At 38.1% G+C, this 19,968-nt stretch overlaps 1 protein-coding gene across 1 annotated transcript in view; it reads right to left on the bottom strand.

Moving 5' to 3' along the window:
• The window catches only part of LOC120532800 (serine/threonine-protein phosphatase 2B catalytic subunit alpha isoform-like), a 396,980-nt gene extending 377,559 nt beyond the window's left edge, over positions 1-19,421 (bottom strand). The window contains 1 exon segment of the mRNA XM_039759182.1: positions 19,092-19,421. Coding sequence (XP_039615116.1) covers positions 19,092-19,149 — 58 coding nt within the window. The 5' untranslated portion in view covers positions 19,150-19,421.
• Between the last annotated feature and the right edge of the window lie 547 nt (positions 19,422-19,968).

Here is a 19,968-nt window from a genome sequence, read left to right as displayed (position 1 = left end):
GACTTTCAAAGGTGAACCTTGCCACTGCAGGAAAAAAAAGTAAGGAGCGTGTGACTCTTCTTTTGGGCGCAAACTTGAGTGGGTTAGAAAAATTGCCCGCATTGTTGATTGGAAAATCATTGAAACCCAGAGGCTTCAAAAATGTGAAATCGCTACCTATGCATTACGAGGCCAATAAGAAAGCTTGGATGACATCAGAGCTTTTCTCCAAGTGGCTGAAGAAAGTGGATGCAGCGATGGTCTGGAAGAAAAGAAGAATCATTCTTTTCATCTACAATTGCACAGCACATAACCATATCCCTGTCATGAAAGCTGTGACAATCAAGTTTTTGCCACCGAACACGACATCTAAACTTCAACCTCTCGACCAGGGCATCATTAACAATTTCAAGTTGCGATACCGCAAACTCATTGTAAGAAAATTGCTGCGGGATATCGAAGATAAACACCCACTAGGAATTGACCTGCTAGAAGCGATGCGAATGGCCCAGAGAGCTTGGGATGAAGTTCCAGAGGTAACAATCAAGAATTGCTTCAAAAAAAGCAGGTTTTGGACAGCAAACAGTTGACGATTTAGAGGAGCACTTGGAGGGAATGTCAATGGAAACAGATGACGCACTTGCAAGCCCCGAAGAATGGTCCATGGTTCTGACAGCTACTGGCGCCAATAAGAAAGTGTCCTTTCAAGATTTTCTTGAAGTTGACAGTGCGGTGAATGTTTGTGGAGAACATTAGGAATATTTCCGGCGCCGCATCCGAGTGGCAGCCTTTCCAGCAGCTCCGTATATGACTTTATCTTTTTACCTTTTTATCTCTATTTTTCTCTATTTCACTGATCACTTCTACCACTTTCTTTTATGTGGAATTGCTCCCTGGACACTTTTTACTATTTTACTATTTGACATGGATTTTTACACTCCGAGAATCGCCTATTCAAGTAGTCAGCTTAAAGCACTGAGAAGAAATGCTTATGCCGGTGTGGTTCCTTATTTACCTGACGAGGTAAGAAGATGATATCGGGGCAGCCGAGCCGGCGCAAAGATAAAAGATAAGATTAAATCAAGACAACTTCAGAGAAAATGGCGTTATAAACCGTCGGTGCCTTCTGTGATCCTGGGAAATGTAAACTCACTACCAAATAAGATCGACGAACTGGTTGTGCTGGTGAAAAATGTCAGAACCTACAGAGAATGCAGCTTGCTGTGTTTTAGTGAAACGTGGCTAACGTCTATCATCCCAGATGCTAACGTGGAGCTACCCGGGTTTAGCACAGTTAGAGCGGACAGAGACGCAAGTAACTGTGGAAAGAAGAAAGGAGGAGGACTCGCTCTCTATGTCAATACAAAGTGGTGCAACTCAGGACATGTAAGCGTTAAAATCTCCACTTGCTGCAGGGACATCGAACTGTTGGCCGTAAGTCTGCGCCTATTACTTGCCCAGAGAGTTTGGACACGTGATTGTTGTTATTGTTTACATCCCCCCTCAAGCGAACGCGGAGATGGCAAGTGACATCATCCATTCCGCAGTTGCTAAGTTACAAACGCAGCACCCTGAGGCACTTGTGCTAATCGCTGGAGACTTTAACCATGTAACGCTGGACAAAACATTACCTGCCTTCTCCCAGTATGTGGATTGTAACACTGGGAAACAGGACTATTGACCTACTATATGCAAGCGTTAAAGACGCATACAGCGCCACCCACTGCCTGCGCTTGGGAAAGCAGATCATAACCTGGTTCTGCTTCAGCCTCAATACAAACCAAGAGTGAGGCGCTACCTACAACTACACGCTCATTCAGGAAGTGGTCCCTGAGGCAGAGCAGGCTCTGAGAGACTGCTTTGGAACTACAGACTGGGATATATTGCTTGGGTCACATAGTGAGAACATTGAAGAGGCTGTTGAATGCACAACTGATTACATCAACTTCTGTATGGACATTGTAGTTCCAGTAAGAACAGTATGCTGCTATGCTAACAACAAGCCATGGATTACAAGTGACATCAAGGGCCTTTTGAACCAGAAGAAAAGGGCTTTTAAAGGTGGTGATAAGCATGAGCTGAAGTGCGGCAGAAGGAACGCGAGTCCAGCTCAGGGGCGAAAGAGCAGTACAGGAGAAAGCTGGAGCAGAAGTTGCAGAACAACAGCATAAAGGAAGTGTGGGATGGGATGAAGAATATCACTGGCTGCAGCTCGAAGCGGGGTGCCGCCATCAAGACAGACGTGGAGAGAGCAAACCAAATGAACAACTTCTTTAATAGGTTTGATCACAGTAACCCACTCTCACCTCGAGTACTGCATCCTCCAACCATCCTTCTGCTGATACCAGCATAGGTGAGACATCCCCACCCACAATTACAGCAGCCCAGGTGAGCAGAGAGCTGAAAAGACTTTGTGCCAGCAAAGCAGCGGGTCCAGATGGTGTATCGCCACGATTGCTGAAGGCCTGTGCGTTGGAACTGGGGAGTCCTCTACAGCGCATCTTCAACCTGAGCCTGGAACAGGGAGAGTCCCAAGGCTTTGGAAAACATCTTGTATCACTCCTGTCCCAAAGGTATCACGTCCTAGTGAGCTGAATGACTTCCGGCCTGTTGCTCTGACGTCACATCTGATGAAGACCATGGAGCGGCTGCTGCTTCACCACCTGAGGCCACAGGGCCGCCAGCCCTCGACCCTCTGCAGTTCGCATACCAGGAGAAGGTGGGAGCGGAGGATGCCATCATCTATATGCTTCATCGATCCCTCTCCCACCTGGACAGAGGCAGTGGTGCTGTAAGAATTATGTTTTGGACTTCTCTAGCGCCTTCAACACCATCCAACCTCTGCTCCTTAGGGATAAGCTGACTGAGATGGGAGTAGATTCACACCTGTGGCATGGATTGTGGACTATCTTACAGACAGACCTCAATATGTGCGTCTTGGGAACTGCAGGTCTGACATTGTGTGCAGCAATACAGGCGCCAGGGGACTGTACTTTCTCGGTCCTGTTCAATCTATATACATCAGACTTCCAATATGACTCGGAGTCCTGCCACGTGCAAAAGTTCGCTGATGACACTGCTATTGTGGGCTGCATCAGGAGTGGGCAGGAGGAGTACAGAAAGTTAATCAAAGACTTTGTTAAATGGTGCGACTCAAACCACTTACACCTTAACACCAGCAAGACCAAGGAGCTGGTGGTGGATTTTAGGAGGCCCAGGCCCCTCATGGACCCTGTGATCATCAGAGGTGACTGTGTGCAGAGGGTGCAGACCTATAAATATCTGGGAGTGCAGCTGGATGACAAATTGGACTGGACTGCCAATACTGATGCTCTATGTAAGAAAGGTCAGAGCAGACTATACTTTCTGAGAAGGTTGGCATCCTTCAACATCTGCAGTAAGATGCTGCAGATGTTCTACCAGACGGTTGTGGCGAGTGCCCTCTTCTACGCGGTGGTGTGCTGGGGTGGCAGCATAAAGATGAAAGACGCCTCACGCCTGGACAAACTTGTTAAGAAGGCAGGCTCCATTGTAGGATTAAAGTTGGACAGTTTAACATCTGTGGCAGAGCGACGGGCACTAAGCAAACTCCTGTCAATCATGAAGAATCCACTGCATCCACTTAACAGTGTCATCTCCAGACAGAGGAGTAGCTTAAGTGACAGACTTTTGTCACTGTCCTGCTCCACTGACAGACTGGGGAGATCGTTCCTCCCCCACACTATGCGACTCTTCAATTCCACCCGGGGGAGTAAATGCTAACATTAATTTTATTTTAATTTTTTTCATTTTTATTACTATTTAATTTAATATTGTTTCTTTGTATCAGTATACTGCTGCTGGATTATGTGAATTTCCCCTTGGGATTAATAAAGTATCTATCTATCTATCTATCTATCTAACGGACGCTGACATTATTGCTGAGGTGGAAAACGAGGAACAAAAGGAAATCTGAGAGTCGGGATGAGGAAGAATACGGCAACAATGTCAACAACTCCCTAACTTGAAAACTCCGTAACTCAAATTTTTTTTTCGTGTCCCTTTGAGCTCAATTTAGCGAAGTCCGACTGTATCTCTTCAACCGAATAACACAAATTTTATCCTACTTTCAAAAAAAATAATGAACGATTCTATTATATATAATACCTTAATAAGTGCTAACGTAAACACCATTTACAGATCTGTAAGCATTAACACTAGAATTACCAGAACCTATGAGAAAACTCGTAAATCCGGCCCACCTTAAATCCGTTCGCACCTCTCCGTCAGCGTCTTTTGTCCTGTAAATATGACGATTAAGACAAGCAGCAAGCAGCCTGCTATTCCATCCCCCCACTGACTTAGAATGTGCACAAACTTCACCCAGCTCATGCCTTGTTTGATTATCAGGAAGTGAACTGCTGGAGTTTTAGAGTGGAAATAATAGATCGTTATTTGAAACACACACATTTCATGTGTGTTCCATTTGTACAGTAATCTGTGTGAACACATTGTTAAAACATACATAAAATTTAGGCATAAACTATAGAATGTGTGAAGCCTTAAGTCCAAAGATCAAATAAACACTTTCAAAAAAGGTTCAAGGAGAATACAACAGCTTCTGTGGCGTAGCGGTAAGATTTGCTGACTTGTAATCAAGAGGCCACAGGTTCGATCCCTACTGTCTCCTACATTTGCCATTTTCAGTAGTGAGCTGCTCTTATTGTTAATATTATATAGTAAACACATACATTTGGTTTGCGTCTGTAACAGACCGTGTACATTTATAGTACAGTACTTGTAAAAGTTACCTTTTTTTTTTTCACTTTTATTCTCTCACTCACGATCACGATACATACTACCGCCCTTCCACCCAGGGATCTGACACTGTTAGTTTTTATTGGAAACTGGGAATAACTGTAGATGTGAGTGGTGTTTTGAGGCAATGGAACTGGACATTATCTGATCTGGAGGGATAAAAGCTGACATACAAACGCTTGTGAATCTGCCTTCTTCGTATCTCACCATCACTTTTTTATTCAGTTTTACTGAGTATTCCTGCTCACGCAGAATTAGTATGCACCTTACGATTTATGATGTTAATGTTGCATCCTCCTTTTCTTTTTCCATCGCCCTTTCTAGTAAGATGCGACAACGAATGTTCTTTTGCAATATGAGCGATGAACACTCTTCTTTTCACAGTGGCCCCGCTCATGCCTTGAACAGTGCATGTGCGTTGATCCTGCTGCAATAAATAAGCTCATGCCTTCTGTTGCACGATGTTAACGCAGCACGGAGAAAAAAAAGAAAGAGACAAATATATGGGACACTAATGCAATATTATTTGAAAACTAGCAGCATCAGTTCGGGTGTAAATTTAGGCTGGCACTGTTACTTAGAGTCACATCAGAAGGTGGGGGGAGTGAGGGATGTTACAGCGTGAATGTGATTGAGAGAATAAAACTAAAAAAAGCTAACTTTTACAAGTACCATAAATTTATACTCAGTGTCCCATATATTTGTCTCTATCTTTTTTTTCTCCGTGCTGCGTTGACATCGTGCACCAGAAGGCATGAGCTTATTGCCACAGATGTCAAACTGTCTAGCTCCATGCCTATAATAGAGCCTGCCTTCCTCACCAGTTTGTCCAGGCGCGAGGCGTCCCTCTTCTTTATGCTGCCTCCCCAGCACACCACCGCGTAGAAGAGGGTGCTTGCCACAACCATCTGATAGAACATCTGCAGCATCTTATTGCAGATGTTGAAAGATGCCTTAAACATACATACATACATAAACACATTATACATATACATAGCAATATATGGACAAGCATTTAAACTGTCTGATAATGCCACTAAAATAAGATATTGTCACTGCACAAAACTTGTTCTGAAATGAGGAATGTGAAAAAGAATAGACAAGGTCACATCTTTCTGTAACTCACTCCTACTTCAACTAGACAGAAACAATGCAATATCTTTTGTATATAGCTAAGACATAGAAAATACCAAATAAAAATCATTAAACCACAAATATTTAAAATGGAGGGTTTACTCATTATTATAGTCATCAGACAATTGTGTAAAGCAAGAAAATAAAGATCTTAATCTGTGACAATTTATATGATAGTAATGTATAAAGAAATAATTTATGTATCTACTCCAGTCTGCACATTGTGTTCTAATGCTGTGATATTATGGTTACCCACACTTTTAAAAATGTAGTAATAAACTACAGATCTGTTGGTTATAATTTGAGTTGGAGGGCTAATATAGAAGTGGTTTTTGATATTCCCTTTTTAGCTGCTGTGGATTCTTTTTAAAGTGCAAGATATATAAATTTTCCAAAAAATCCAAAATGTACTCATTTTTACTATTCCAAAATCATATGAGTCCTCTTTTTTGTCCAGTAAATAACACACACACACACTTTTTCCACAACACACTGCATTAGCTGGGAAGTTTTTAGACAATGATGAGTGGGATGTATTATTACCAATGACAGAGGCATGGCGAGAACTTAAGGTTTTCTGTGGAAATCATTACAGTTGGCTGTGCCATGATACAATGCATGTAGCTAGCCCATGTCTAATAAATGGAGGACACAAAGCAACTTTAATTAGTGTTAAAAAATGTATATTTGTGATTTTGTACTATATGGCTTTTTTCTGTTAGAAGATCAATATTATTTTTTGTTTTGTTTGCAGATTCCTTTGTGTATCTGTGTATAGTATACTTGGCTCTTCAGTGAAAGTACCATTTTTAAGAATAACCTGAAGTTGAAAGCACTCGATGTGCCTTAACTGCTACAACCAGCATTCTGACATTGCTGCACTTCAGCTACTCTTAAAATACTGGTCAAATTATTTGACTACTGAATATGTATCATCTACAACAAAATCCTAATTGTTGTTTTAACAATGTGTGAGCATACATTAGCAAGTATGTCACTCACTTTGCAAGAAATCAATCAAAAACCTGCCTTGAGAGTCCATGAAATCACTGTGACATGTAACCTAGTAGGATAGACCTAAGCATGTGTACATTGAGAATACTGTACATGTAGTGTGCTAGTATAGGCATACATGGTCACCGCTGTACAAGTTAAGCTAACCTAGCTAGTTAAAAATGAATAAATAGCACCAGGAGACAAAATAAAGACACCACCAGCCTTGCAATCTATAGCATTAATTTTAATTGCTAGACATGGATCATCCTTACTTGCATGGAAGTGGTTTGGCTTTGAAAAGACGGATATTGCTCTAAAGACACCAGTCTGCAAACAATTTTTGAAATAGGCTGCCATTAAAGACAGCTCAACAACAAACTTGTTTCACCATCTACAACCTAACCACCACACAGAATATGAAGAATATGATAAACATTGGGAGTCAGCTATCAAACACAGGCATAAGCCAGCCAATATACCAGTACAATAACACAACTAAGCAAACTTTACCGCAATTATTTTGCAAAAAAGTGCCCTAAAACAAGAAAAACAACAGATAAGAAACACTGTCACCAATTACATTGCAAAAGACATGGTGTCAATTCGAGCAGATGAGAGAGATGGTTTCAAACAACTTTGAATACTTTAGACCTAAGATACACACTGCCTGGCTCAAAATATTTCAGTCAAACAGTTCTGCCAAAATTATATGATTCATGTCGCCAAACTCTGGTAAATAAACTGCAGGAGGTTAATGTCATTTGGCTACATTTTTTTAATGGTTATCTTTGTGCAATATTGGACAGAACTTGAAGTTAGTCATTTGTTGAAAAATACTATAGGCTAGTTTTTGTATCTTTGTGCAATATTTGACAAAACCTGAAGGGATTAACTTGCTTACAAATGTTATAATTGTTTTTTTTTTCTTTTCTTTAGCAGTATTTGACAGAACCTGAAGTTTAGATTTAGTGACTTTTATTACAATACTGTATGTTAGATTTATTTCTTAATTATATACGGTACAATTCACCTTAAAGCAGAGGAACCAAATGTTTATTAATGTCCTGTAGTTCAGTTAAGATTAGTATTTTATTTCCCTTCAATTCCATGTCTTGTTTACCTTAATGGGAAGTGTCTGTTGCTTTCATTGTAGCAGTTTTGAAGGTCTTTGTGCAAATTTTTACAAAGTAAATCCTGTAGGCCATTTAGAAATTGTTTACTCATACTTACACTGTTTGATCTAAATAATACTTTGCAATGGTGATTTCCATGTATTTGTATTGTTTTAGTTAAATGCTTCAGTTTTATCTAAATGCACAAGACATGTTTTCCTTAAATACAGTATGTTGTTTCCATTATTACAATTAGTAAGAAATACTTAATATCCTATTAACAAGAGAAAGCCAGAGCTAGTACAATATAAGACTTTTTACAAAGACATTTTTGAAGGATGCACAATGTCATCTATCAATCATTATCAACAAAATTCAAGAAAATATTGAGATATCACTTTTTTGTTAGTACTACAAACCTCTATTAGTGAATAGCTCTAAGATAAGGGCCCAGGTGTGATAAAAAATTTCAGTGACAAATCACTTTTTAAAACACTACTGGAAACCTAACACATCCTTTAGTATTCTTAAATTACTTTACCAAATGAAGTGAACTAAGAATACATTGAGGATTCTCCAGGTTCTTCCCAGTACAAGATGGAGAAAATATGTCTCTAAGTCAGGTCAATTGGGACAGTATTTAAGTGGACAGACTGTCTTTGGCATTTTTAACTGCAGTGTTTATAGAGGTTCAGGCATTTTATCTTAAACAATAAGTCTGCCAGTTCCATTCCCACTTCTGACACACTGGGTGATTCTCAATAAATCACCTAAATTGCTTGTGCTCCAAGTATAAAAATATATGTAAACAACTATAATGTGTCCTGATCTTCTATGTCAGTAAAGCATCAGCGCAACACATAGCCAGAAGGTGCCTGCCAAAACGGCAGTCAAAAACAGAACAAAATATTCATTTTTTGGGTTTTGTTAATTAAGTCACCCAGAGTGAGCAGCTACTTGTGCCTGTGCTGTAACATCTTCATCATGTATCTGACTAGTGTGCCATAACTGGAAGGGAAGACTTTGGCAAACAGCTTTTTGTGTATATGTGGCAGTAATTTCTTCAACCATCTGACTGACCTGCTGTGACTGGTGAAGCTCACATATTGTTTGAGCATTTTGAAAATGACTCTTTTTTTTTTTTTATTTCATTTCAGCAGCAAAATAATCTCTCACTATCTGATCTTTGGATTTTCTAGATGATGGGCCAGAATCCATGTCTTAACTCACTGTGGTCTACCCTACATTTGATGTTAATCCACAGACATTCGAGTACAGCCTGTCTGTGGTCTTGCAAACCTTTGCTGGTCTCCATTTGTCTCATAGTGGTAAGCCTTTCCAACACTCCAAGGTAACATCCAACACTTAACTTCTACTAGTCAAGTCAATTCCAAAAACGTTTATAAAGTTGATTCTATGAAAAGCAGAGAAGGAATAACACCTTCCTTTAAACTCAATGATAAAATTCCTTTGAAATAGTAAATACCAATAAGAAATAACACACAAAGAGATGTAACAAAGCAAATCATATATGTTGATACCTAACTCCTGTAAATGAAATTGTGAAAATAGAATACACAGACACAGTATAAGTATTTAAAAAACACAAGTATAGTGTGGAAAAGGGCCTGCCTTCACTTGCTTAACATCATATTTGACAGATTAAGGCAGATATAGAAAAGTAACTAAATACTAGGGTTGTCACAATACCAAAGTATAAAACTTCAATATACTATTCAGTATTAAAATGCAAAACTATTTTCTATACCCAATGCAGTATTACAATGTTACTCAATAAAACCGTATTTAAATAAATTGCAATTCTATTTGCATTAAAATCTTTACATTAATTGAAACAGATATTTAAGTCATTAAATGCAAATACTTCACGTAGTACAATCTTTTGTAAAAGGTAAGAGTAAAGTTCTATAATAAAAGAAAATTACAGAAGTTTAAATCCAGTCAACAGTTTTTTTTACACTGATGAGAACAAATACTGTAGCAGAATAAAATGTTACAAATGTTATTAAATGCTAATTGAATAAGTACTACGATTTTTGTAAAGAGTACAGTATACATAAAAATATTAAAACAAACATTAAAAAAACCTTCAAGTAAAAAGAACAAATAACGGTTTAGAAAAATAACACACAAACAGGCCGCTAATATACTTAAAGGCTTTACACAAATTCTAATAGTGCACATTGCATTTTTATGTACATGAACTATGTTGTCTTTGTAAATTGTGAATGATTTTGCAAATAAGACTAGTATGTCTACATGTTCTTCTTTTGTTGGGCTGCAAATGAGAGTCCTGATGTACTAAATACACACTCTGAAGCACAGCTTAAAGTATGTGAGCACACAGAGGAATACTATTACTATTTACAGTATGCAATGGAGAACTGAAAAGTTATAGCGCCATACATTACATAATAAATGTGATGAAATATAATTTTAAAATTGCACATACAAACATGCTATGGCAGAACACTTTGTGGTGAGGGTGCTAAAGAGTGTTTCCCTTGAATAAACATCATGGAATACAACTGGCCCAGAGAAAAAAATAATTGAAGACCCCTGTTGTGATACATTAAATATTTAACTAACTACAAAAAAAGTTTTAACTGGTAGAAAAAAAATAAACACCATATTCTTAATTCAAACACAACAGCCCACAGTTTTATACTTATGAATGTTTGAAGTTCAGAAATAAGATAATTCTTGAAATTCTTTGCATTGACTTGTGTGTCAGTCCTTTAAGTGTTTGACTAAATTAGTTGTGTTAGCCTATTTAGTTGGTATTGTGCAGTAGAAAATCTTGTATAAGTGTTTGCATGCATCTTGTCGTTACCTGTCTCTATTTGACAAAAAACCAAAGAATTTCCAGATGCCACACCCGTTTCCCTCTTTGTCAATTAAACAAGCTGGTGGAGACTTTGACGCTGCAGAGTTGCCATCTTATTAATATGTGTGAATGGGTGAAAATGGGGTTGCAACTCGAGCCATGCTGATTGATATCCTACAAGGTTTAATTATCAAAAGCCAGAACGAACCAGAAAAACATAGGCTATAGAATCGATACTATGAAAAATGAGTTTTAAGTAATTTTAAAATCGAAACTTATTTGTAATTTTGACAACCCTACTAAATACATACACAGTAAGTCCTTTTATGTCACATGGATAAAAGTAAGGTGAGGTATCCATAGAAGGTAAAAAGGTTTATAATTTTGGTTTCTTTTGTATATGGATAGAAAAAACCCACATTAAATAGATTTATTTATATCAGAAAGTAATGTTTAAAACTAAAGCTGTGTACAAGGGTGTCTAAACAGTAAAGTAGTTTGACATATGTATGAGGAAAGAAATTATCTTCTAAACTGAAATAATCTGACAACAGTTTGCCTCAGCACATGACATATGTTAACAGAATTCTGGCTCATTTTCGTAACAGAAAGTGCTACCTTCCCTTCCTGCTCTATTGTTCTTTGAATTGTTGTCCTATTGAAAACTTTAAGACACTGTAACTCCACTCTCCTCATATATCCTGTTCCCGCTATAATTTTAAATTATAAAGTTAATATTTTATACATACAATACAGCATACTGCTAGCCAGCAACCAATACAGAAAACCACTGTAAAAGTATGTTTATAAAGTTGCACTGCTATAAGCTGGTACAGTATCAGCACAGCAACTGGATTAATGAATAGAAAAATTAAAGGCAATGCATGTGATTATGTGATGAATGCACAAATCTTCATTAGCTCTCAAGCACTGAAGTTAGTGCGACTGGTACCCATTTTTGGACAGTTCACTACATTATACACTGCAAGACATCCCACTAAAATTCCCTCAATTTTAATTTTTCTTGTCCATCCAGGAAGTATTGAAAAAAATTAAGGAGCAGGCTGACGAGCTACGGGAGTACTCATTGAACTCATCCAATTACAGTGGGATGCAAGCAGTGTGGTAGATAGATAGATAGATAGATAGATAGATAGATAGATAGATTAGATAGATTAGATAGATTAGATAGATTAGATAGATTAGATAGATAGATTAGATAGATTAGATAGATAGATACTTTATTAATCCCAAGGGGAAATTCACAAATATATTGGTTTAAGGTTTGGACTTCAAACCCTGAGGTTGCAGGTTCAGATCCCTCTAGTGACACTGGATGACCCTGAGCAAGTCACTTGACCTCCCTGTGCTCCAATCAGTAAAAAGTAAGAGAATCAATTGTATAAGAAATATTGTTAGTTGCCTTAGATAAAGGCATCAGCCAAATAAGTAAATGTAAAGTAACTGTTAATTGCAGGGGAAATAATGTTATTGCACCATGCAAGTTATACCTTTTCCTTTTACAGGGATATTCCATGAATAAAGCAGGTTTTAATATACAACAACAATAAGAAAAGTCAAGCAGATAGTTTCCAGTTTGTACATTAAATATTATGTTTGTTTACATGTTTCCTTAAGAGGCAGTAACTCTCCGGAAATGTGTTCTTTTGAAATTGCGGCACATTAAGTAACTAAACAATATAGTAATATGACAGAAAAGGCGATATCCCTCCCATTGTGATTACGGCGGTATAAGAATCACATGAGAAAAATATACTTTAGTTTACATTTACTGACGGTTGACGCGGTTACAGACAGGAAGCATATGACAAAGACTTTTATCCAGGTGGGAGTCTGGATCTACGCAGTCTGCCATTTTTCGTCTCCACGCTGAGAGGGTTTTCGGACGAAGGTCCGACACTTGCTTCAAAGGGTTTGGCTGTTGTCCAAGCCTTTTAATACTGTCTGCTTCACTTGCTGGTCTTCTCTGTCTCCAAACAAGGGCAGGTAGGGACTGAACTCCTCCTCCACAAAATACAGAAATATCATAATGCTTACATGCCGGTTCTCATTCTCCCAACAAGGAAAGAAAATTTTGTAAAGGACAAAAATACTGTTCTGTGTTTAAGCTAACTATACAATCCTCCAGTTGTCTTTTGGCTATCTAGTCTATGCTTGGCTAGCGATTCTAAATGCTGAGCCCCTGTGTGCCAAACTTAGCATGCAAATGTGAATGAAGCTCATAACAGTATTGTCCAGATATAGTGACATAAATATTAAAGAAAAATGTATTACAACATTACAGTCTTCAGATATACAGCTACATTTAGTATAATTTTATAAGGCCCTCAGCTCACTGCTAAGACCAGACTCTTCTCTTCACTGTTGTTACAAGACCACAACTTCAAAAACTAGCTTAGCTTTGTCAGTGCTTTTCTCTTAACCACTTAATGAACACCACAGTAGCAGCCAGTGGACTTATTAGCCATCAATTTGCTGCCAACTCTCCCATCCTAGTATAAGCTTGCTTTATGAAAGAACAATTTTCTTCCACCTTAGTAAGCATTGATTTGGAGCTGGAGCTAGAGTCTCTTGTGTAGTGTCTAAAGCGCTATATGCTATATGCACTTGCTGGGGGAGGGGCAAGGAAATAAAAAGGATACTGACAGCTTTAAAGACATCGAATAGGTAAAAGGCCCTTCAAATTTTGTCAAGGAAGATGCAAGAAGCAACACACGGACAGAGGGTGAAGTTGTAAGACAACCTTTATTACTTAATGAGGCCAAACAGACCCCCAAAAAAACAGAATGGCCACCTATCAAGGATCATATTTTTATAAGTCTGTAAATCTCTTAGATCCTCAATGACATGAACATGATTACCTCATTAAGCACCTCAGAGTTGTTTATACTGTCAGAGTTACAGCTCTGCATCACAATATTATGTAAATACAAACATACACATAAAAGAAGTTTAAAGTCAACAAACCTAAGAGGTGCCAAAACAAACAGTACAGAATACACAGCTGCTCATAAGTTACCAAACTAAGCATGAATACACGGAGGAAAAATACTTGTTTCAGCCAAGCATAAAGTCCAGGGTCATCATTGTTCATAATATTATGCACTGACATACAGAAGCAAATCACAGAATATATCTGTGACGTGGAAACTAAAAACTACTGCATACATCAACCTATATGTGTACAACTTAGCCACCTTATTTCCTGTATTAGCTTGCATTTAAAAAGTCAAGGGTTTAATAATGAAATAACCTTGAAAGCTGAGTGGTTCAACTTTAAACATTAGGTAAGATGATAGAGTGTTTTGTCACCTCATTTTTGTTAAGGTCTCCAATTGCAATTTTTTACAGAAAATGAGTGTGGTTTACAGAGCATAGTATTTGCATCCTATCAGTATTTTTATATCACCGAGATGACACTGTGGTTGGGACATAGTGTTGGAATTGGAGTTGAAAAAGAAAATTACATACAGCATCATACTATTATCTTTTTTACTGCCTTTTAAATATTATTCTAAACATGTCCTTTCACTCAAAGCAAAGCATTCAGGGTCTTTGCTGGTTTCAAACAGGCTGCTGTAAACAGAACTTACATAAACTATGCTGTAACATTTCCATGTTTCTGCTGTTCTCAGAGATTAAAAGATGCTCTTCTAAAACTAAGAAGACACTGGAACAAGCTTACAGAAAAATTTTCCATATTAATAACAGTTACTTAGGTATATATACAACATAAGCCTGCATATTGTCGTATGACATCTCTGTAGTGACCAAGCAGAATAAAGTAAAAAGAAAGAGGACAATTTACAGCAATAAAGTGACATTTCCATTTTGTGTGTATGCAAGATACTTTCATACATCTCATTAAATATAAAACAATGTGTCCAACTCATTTAAACATAAAAAATAGAGGTAAAAATATCCTTTGGGCTCAGAATGTCAACAGATTCCACTCAGATAACTTAAACATACCCATGCATCTTAGAACCACTTCTTTCACTTTCAATCTAGCTATCCAACTACATCTTAGTAACCATCATTCTTTAAAAAAATCCTGCTTCAATTATAAGCAATTGGATTTTTTTATCCTTTTAATACACTTTATATCGATACTGCATTTTTGTACTGAATTGTGAAAGACATAAAGAAGACATATTGTGCTGATATACACAGACTTTAGCTAGAAGAGAACTCCATGTCCATGTTTCTTATTTTAAGTACTGAAGGCTTGTATATTACACTGATTTCCATCACACAGCATGGTGACACAGTGTTAATTTTCTAATGTTGTTTAAACACACAGGAGGTCTCCAGAAGCTGGTCATCTATGACAGGTGCTGCAACAGGTGAACATTTAGCAGCACCTACTATCTTATGAGCAGAGCAGAGGTGGCAGATATCACACAACAGGCTAAGTTCCATGTTTTTCAAAGAAACAAAAGGTGGTAGGTACAGGGCTAGGTGGGACCATTCTGTGACAGGTGAAGCACATGCTTTTTTCAACATCAGAATATCAAATTTCATACTGTCATGTACATACATATTTATAAATGGGGTTATCAAGGCTGTGCAGTTACATGACACCTTTCTGCACAACACAAATATGAAATATATGGGCCTACCAAAGCAGAAGCCATGATTTTTGGGTATGACTACTTTCTAACTCTAAGCAATTTCCCTAGAAATACCAGCTTGAATGCTTCCTCAGACTCCTAGGTCATGAACTGGGAGAACAAGTAATACAACAAACCAAACCGAACCTTAAAAACCAAAAACTGAACTCCAATCTTCTCCACAATAGGCTGTGCTTTTACCTACGTTCCATACCATGAATGAGTGTTTCACTGGTGTGGTGGACAGTATTATTATGCAATGGTATCCAGGGCTCATTTACTTTCTTAAACAACCCTCAAAAACCATTATCAACTACAACAATGCATACATAGCAGTTCTTACATACAGCTAAAAAAAATTGAGAAATCTGAGAAAGATATTGACTATATGTAATTTACAATTTATCTAGAATCATGAAATAAAGAATCAAAGCTTTCCTGAAACTCATTATAGCATTACTACAAACAAACCTTTAATTTACATCTGAATGTACATTCTTTTCACCTGGAAGGGAACACAAATTGTGTATATACTAATGATATACAGTACTTGCGAACATATTAAATGCCCAGCAACAATGCAGTACTCTTCAAAGGATACCAAAGGTGACTGAGTCTTCAATGTTTAAGTCGCACTTAGAGGCATACAACATTGAACAATTATTCAAACTCATCCCCCAAACACACATAAATATTGCCCAATTGACTTTGCCAACATTTCACACTGCTTCCAGTGGCATGAGAGAATAATGTGCTAGAAAATACACAACTACATCTTAGAAAAATAACCAGTCATCTTCTCTGTGGCTTTAGTTTCACAAAACAAACAGAAATAAAGAAACATTGTAATGGTGCTTGGGCCAAATTATTTCAATCTACATACACGTAATAGAAAATTATAGCAGGTCAATACAAAATGGCCTGGTCCTCCCTGTATTACATTTGTTCTGCTTCTGAGATTCGATACACACAGTTTAGTATTGGTTAGAAAAACTGTTGCTATGGTTTCAGCAAAACAAATGAATTTGTATTAAGCCAGCATATAATGATTATATATCACATATAAACACAAATATACACAAATAAACATATATACACACACACAGTATGTAACTCATCACTCATACGTTAGTTCTTTTAACGCCATATAGCTGTTTTTGGTTCACCTTTACTTTTATTAAAAAGAGGATACTCTTTGATATATTTGTATTCATAACAAATGCAAAGCCAAGTCCTAGGAACAAATATTCAGATATGTTCACATTCATTTCATCAAAGATATACTTTATTTTAAGAACATACTCCTAGGGTCTGCATATGTGTTCCTGCCACATTCTAATGACGTGTGCATTAGGCGAATTGATAATTCTAATCTGGCTCCATATAAATGATTGTGGGTGTGTGGGAGAGAGTAAGTTCTGATTAAGTTGGATCAGAGTTGCTTTTTGCCATGTGACTGATGCTTCCCAAATGGACACAGGCCAATGCAACCCTGAAATGGATTAAGTCAGTGTAAACAACTGACAGATGGATGGGTAAAAAACATTATATATTACAGTTTCCATTAATGTAGTAACCTCAGATGAGGATATTTAAATACACAATGGCAGAGTCTGCTTCTGTGTGGGGTCTGCACTGTTCTCTCTTTGTTAGTGTGGGGTTTTTCTCATGATATATTAGGTTTCCTCTTAGATCCGAAAGATGGGTGAGATGGGTGTATTGGGTTGGTTGGCAAATCTAAATTGCCCATTGTGATGGAGTGAATGATTATGTTCCATAAGGAACTGTGGCCATGTTCAGGACTGGTATCTTCTGGGTAACCAATGCAACTGGTTGGGAATTAAGTGGGTTCAAAGAATAGATGGATGAATTTAAGATATTTTACACCTAATATTGTAATATAATTTTAAATTTAATTCTCTTCAAGCGTTAGGCTATAAACTATCTATATTATACATACATGTTCCATGTTAATACTTACATGCCTAGTACAAATCAAATTCTCTTTTCAATATACTGGACTTATGGTTTTTCTGGAGCATAAACATTTATATAATGCAAGAGTATTCTTTAAATTGCATGCACATTCCCATTACCGGCAGACACTGTAATGCAGTAAGTAGGACTGCCACTTAATGGATGCAGCATTCTGGGTTTGAATGCCACATCACATGATGTCCGTTTGGATTTTGCACATTCTTTCTGTGTTTGTATGGGTTTTCCAATGGGTACACATCCCCAAAAAATGCGGGGTTCGGTTAATAAGTAATAAGGTTAACAGGTGCCTGGATAAGTACGTGTGTGTGTCAGAAGACCCTGCAATGAAATTATACCCTATCCACGACTGTTTTCTGTCTTGAACCCAGTGCTGCCAGGATACGATCAGGCTCCCTACAAGCCTAAATTATATATATTTTTTGTTTGAAAATGTTATCTTTATTAAACGAAACATGTAGGAAAAGTGAAGGATGTAAAACCAGTACTCATATATTTTGCAAACAAACGCAAACCAACGTATTTAATTGGAAAAATCATTAAATAATAGACTGTCAATGATTTTTTAAATGGCGCACCGATTCAGCCTCTTTTGTCTTAATAATTTTCATTTTTTTGTAGAGCAAAGAAAACTTTTTACAAAGCCAGTAACATTTGCGTGATTAAGGCGAATGACAGGCCCATGCTGCGCTGTAGATGTTAAAGCAACTTTGTTAAAATTAGCAGGAGACAAGAACATGAATTACCTCTTTCCCGTTTCACAACATCCTAATCAATCCACACCTAACACACCATTTTTTTAAAGGAACTCCCGATCGATAAGCACTCTATGCACGAATCTCAATTAGCTGATAAAATTGCGGAATTGGAGCATGCTCAAAAATTCCAGTAATTCGTTCAGCAAAATACAGACGATGACAGTCTTGCTAAAGAAAAAGCCGCATTTATACAGGTGTTTTGTCTCCTCGATATGGATGTCACTATTTACTATACACAGCCGAATGTGAAGCCGGATCGGCAAGATCCGCTGAAGCCGATTAGTAGGCATGAACTCGGAGCGCCAGACGCAGTGCCATCCTAGCTCTTAGTACCACGCTCACAAGCAGCTTGAGTCTCCTGCTAGGCTTTTCTGCATGACCCGTGGTAAAGCGCGATACACATAGTGGGGAATTAAAAGCTGAACGAGGAAGTAACAACTCGCTCCGTTCGCATACTCTGCTTACAATAGAACCACTTTGAGCACACATTTTCATCTCTTCATAATGCAGCTTATTGCCGCCACAATAAGCCCACTAAATGTTTAGACGGAATACTTCAAGCGATCGCAACTGAAACAAATGTTCGAGAGACACGCTGACACCCTGTCAAATCGTGCAAATCGCACCCCTCACTTCCTAGTTCTACACATACAGTTACACCCTTTTCCCTGTTACGCTGCTTTACGGATTTCGCTAACATAATTTTAAATAAAGCGACACCCAGAGCGAATTTTCTAAAAGAGGAGGGGATCCGCCGACATCCAGAAAATGCGGCTGTCACCAAATGTAAGCGCCACATTTCTTTACACGTAGACATAAGAATCAGATCAATACTCACATTTAACTACCCTATCAGTCGTTGACAACTTCGAATCAGTCTTCTTATTTTCGGACATTTCCAACGTGATGTTTAAGCCAAATGTACAACTGCAGCTGAAATTTCCAACCGCAAAATAGTCCTTTCTTTATGGTGTAGTATGCGTTGTTTATTTATTTTTTTCCTCTACAACTCAGATAACGCGCTTTTATCTTCAGAATGTTGCGCGAAATAGGAGAAAAAAGACACAAGCACAATGTTGCAGATTTCTACACTGTAGCCTCTCCCAATAGATTAACAGCTACACTGTATCTATTCCTCCGTCTCCTGCGACTATGCGCAACCTAACTTAACACACAGTTGCGGTGCCCCGCCCACTCCCATCGTACGTGACTCTGATTTGTTTGACGCGCCTGTCACTTCTCGACAGCAGGTCTTACCCTGCGAGGTACGGGCTAGAATTCTGCCTATCATAGTCATCCATCAGAGTGAATTTCACGTTAGACTACGCCGTCGTTTGGCTGAATACCGTGGTTTATTACACAGACCAGGGTGTGCAATATGACAGAAAGTGCCAGCAGCGGTTTCTGAGGAGGGGGCGGTGGGCAGGCTACGAAGAGCTGTAATTAATAACCGCCTGCGCAGACAGGCACTACTGCCTTGCTTTTTCTGCACAGGACAATTTGAGACTGAGACGTATGTGAATGTTGGATCTGACGCCGGGATCTATGAAGGGCCGAGCTAAATTTATAGATAGAAATCCTAAAACTTTTTAAGTCTTTTAAAATTAGCAAACAGACTAATAGATGTAATGTCATTACGTAAACCTCAAGAGTAAATCTGTAACTGGCATTTTGCGTTCACTGAACAGAAGGAGCTTTGAGACAAATTCAGCTCC

The sequence above is a fragment of the Polypterus senegalus genome, chromosome 7 (genome assembly GCF_016835505.1).
Source record: "Polypterus senegalus isolate Bchr_013 chromosome 7, ASM1683550v1, whole genome shotgun sequence".
NCBI lineage: Eukaryota > Metazoa > Chordata > Cladistia > Polypteriformes > Polypteridae > Polypterus > Polypterus senegalus.
The sequence above is the reverse complement of the archived record's forward strand: the minus strand, read 5'-3'. Positions and strand labels throughout refer to the sequence as shown.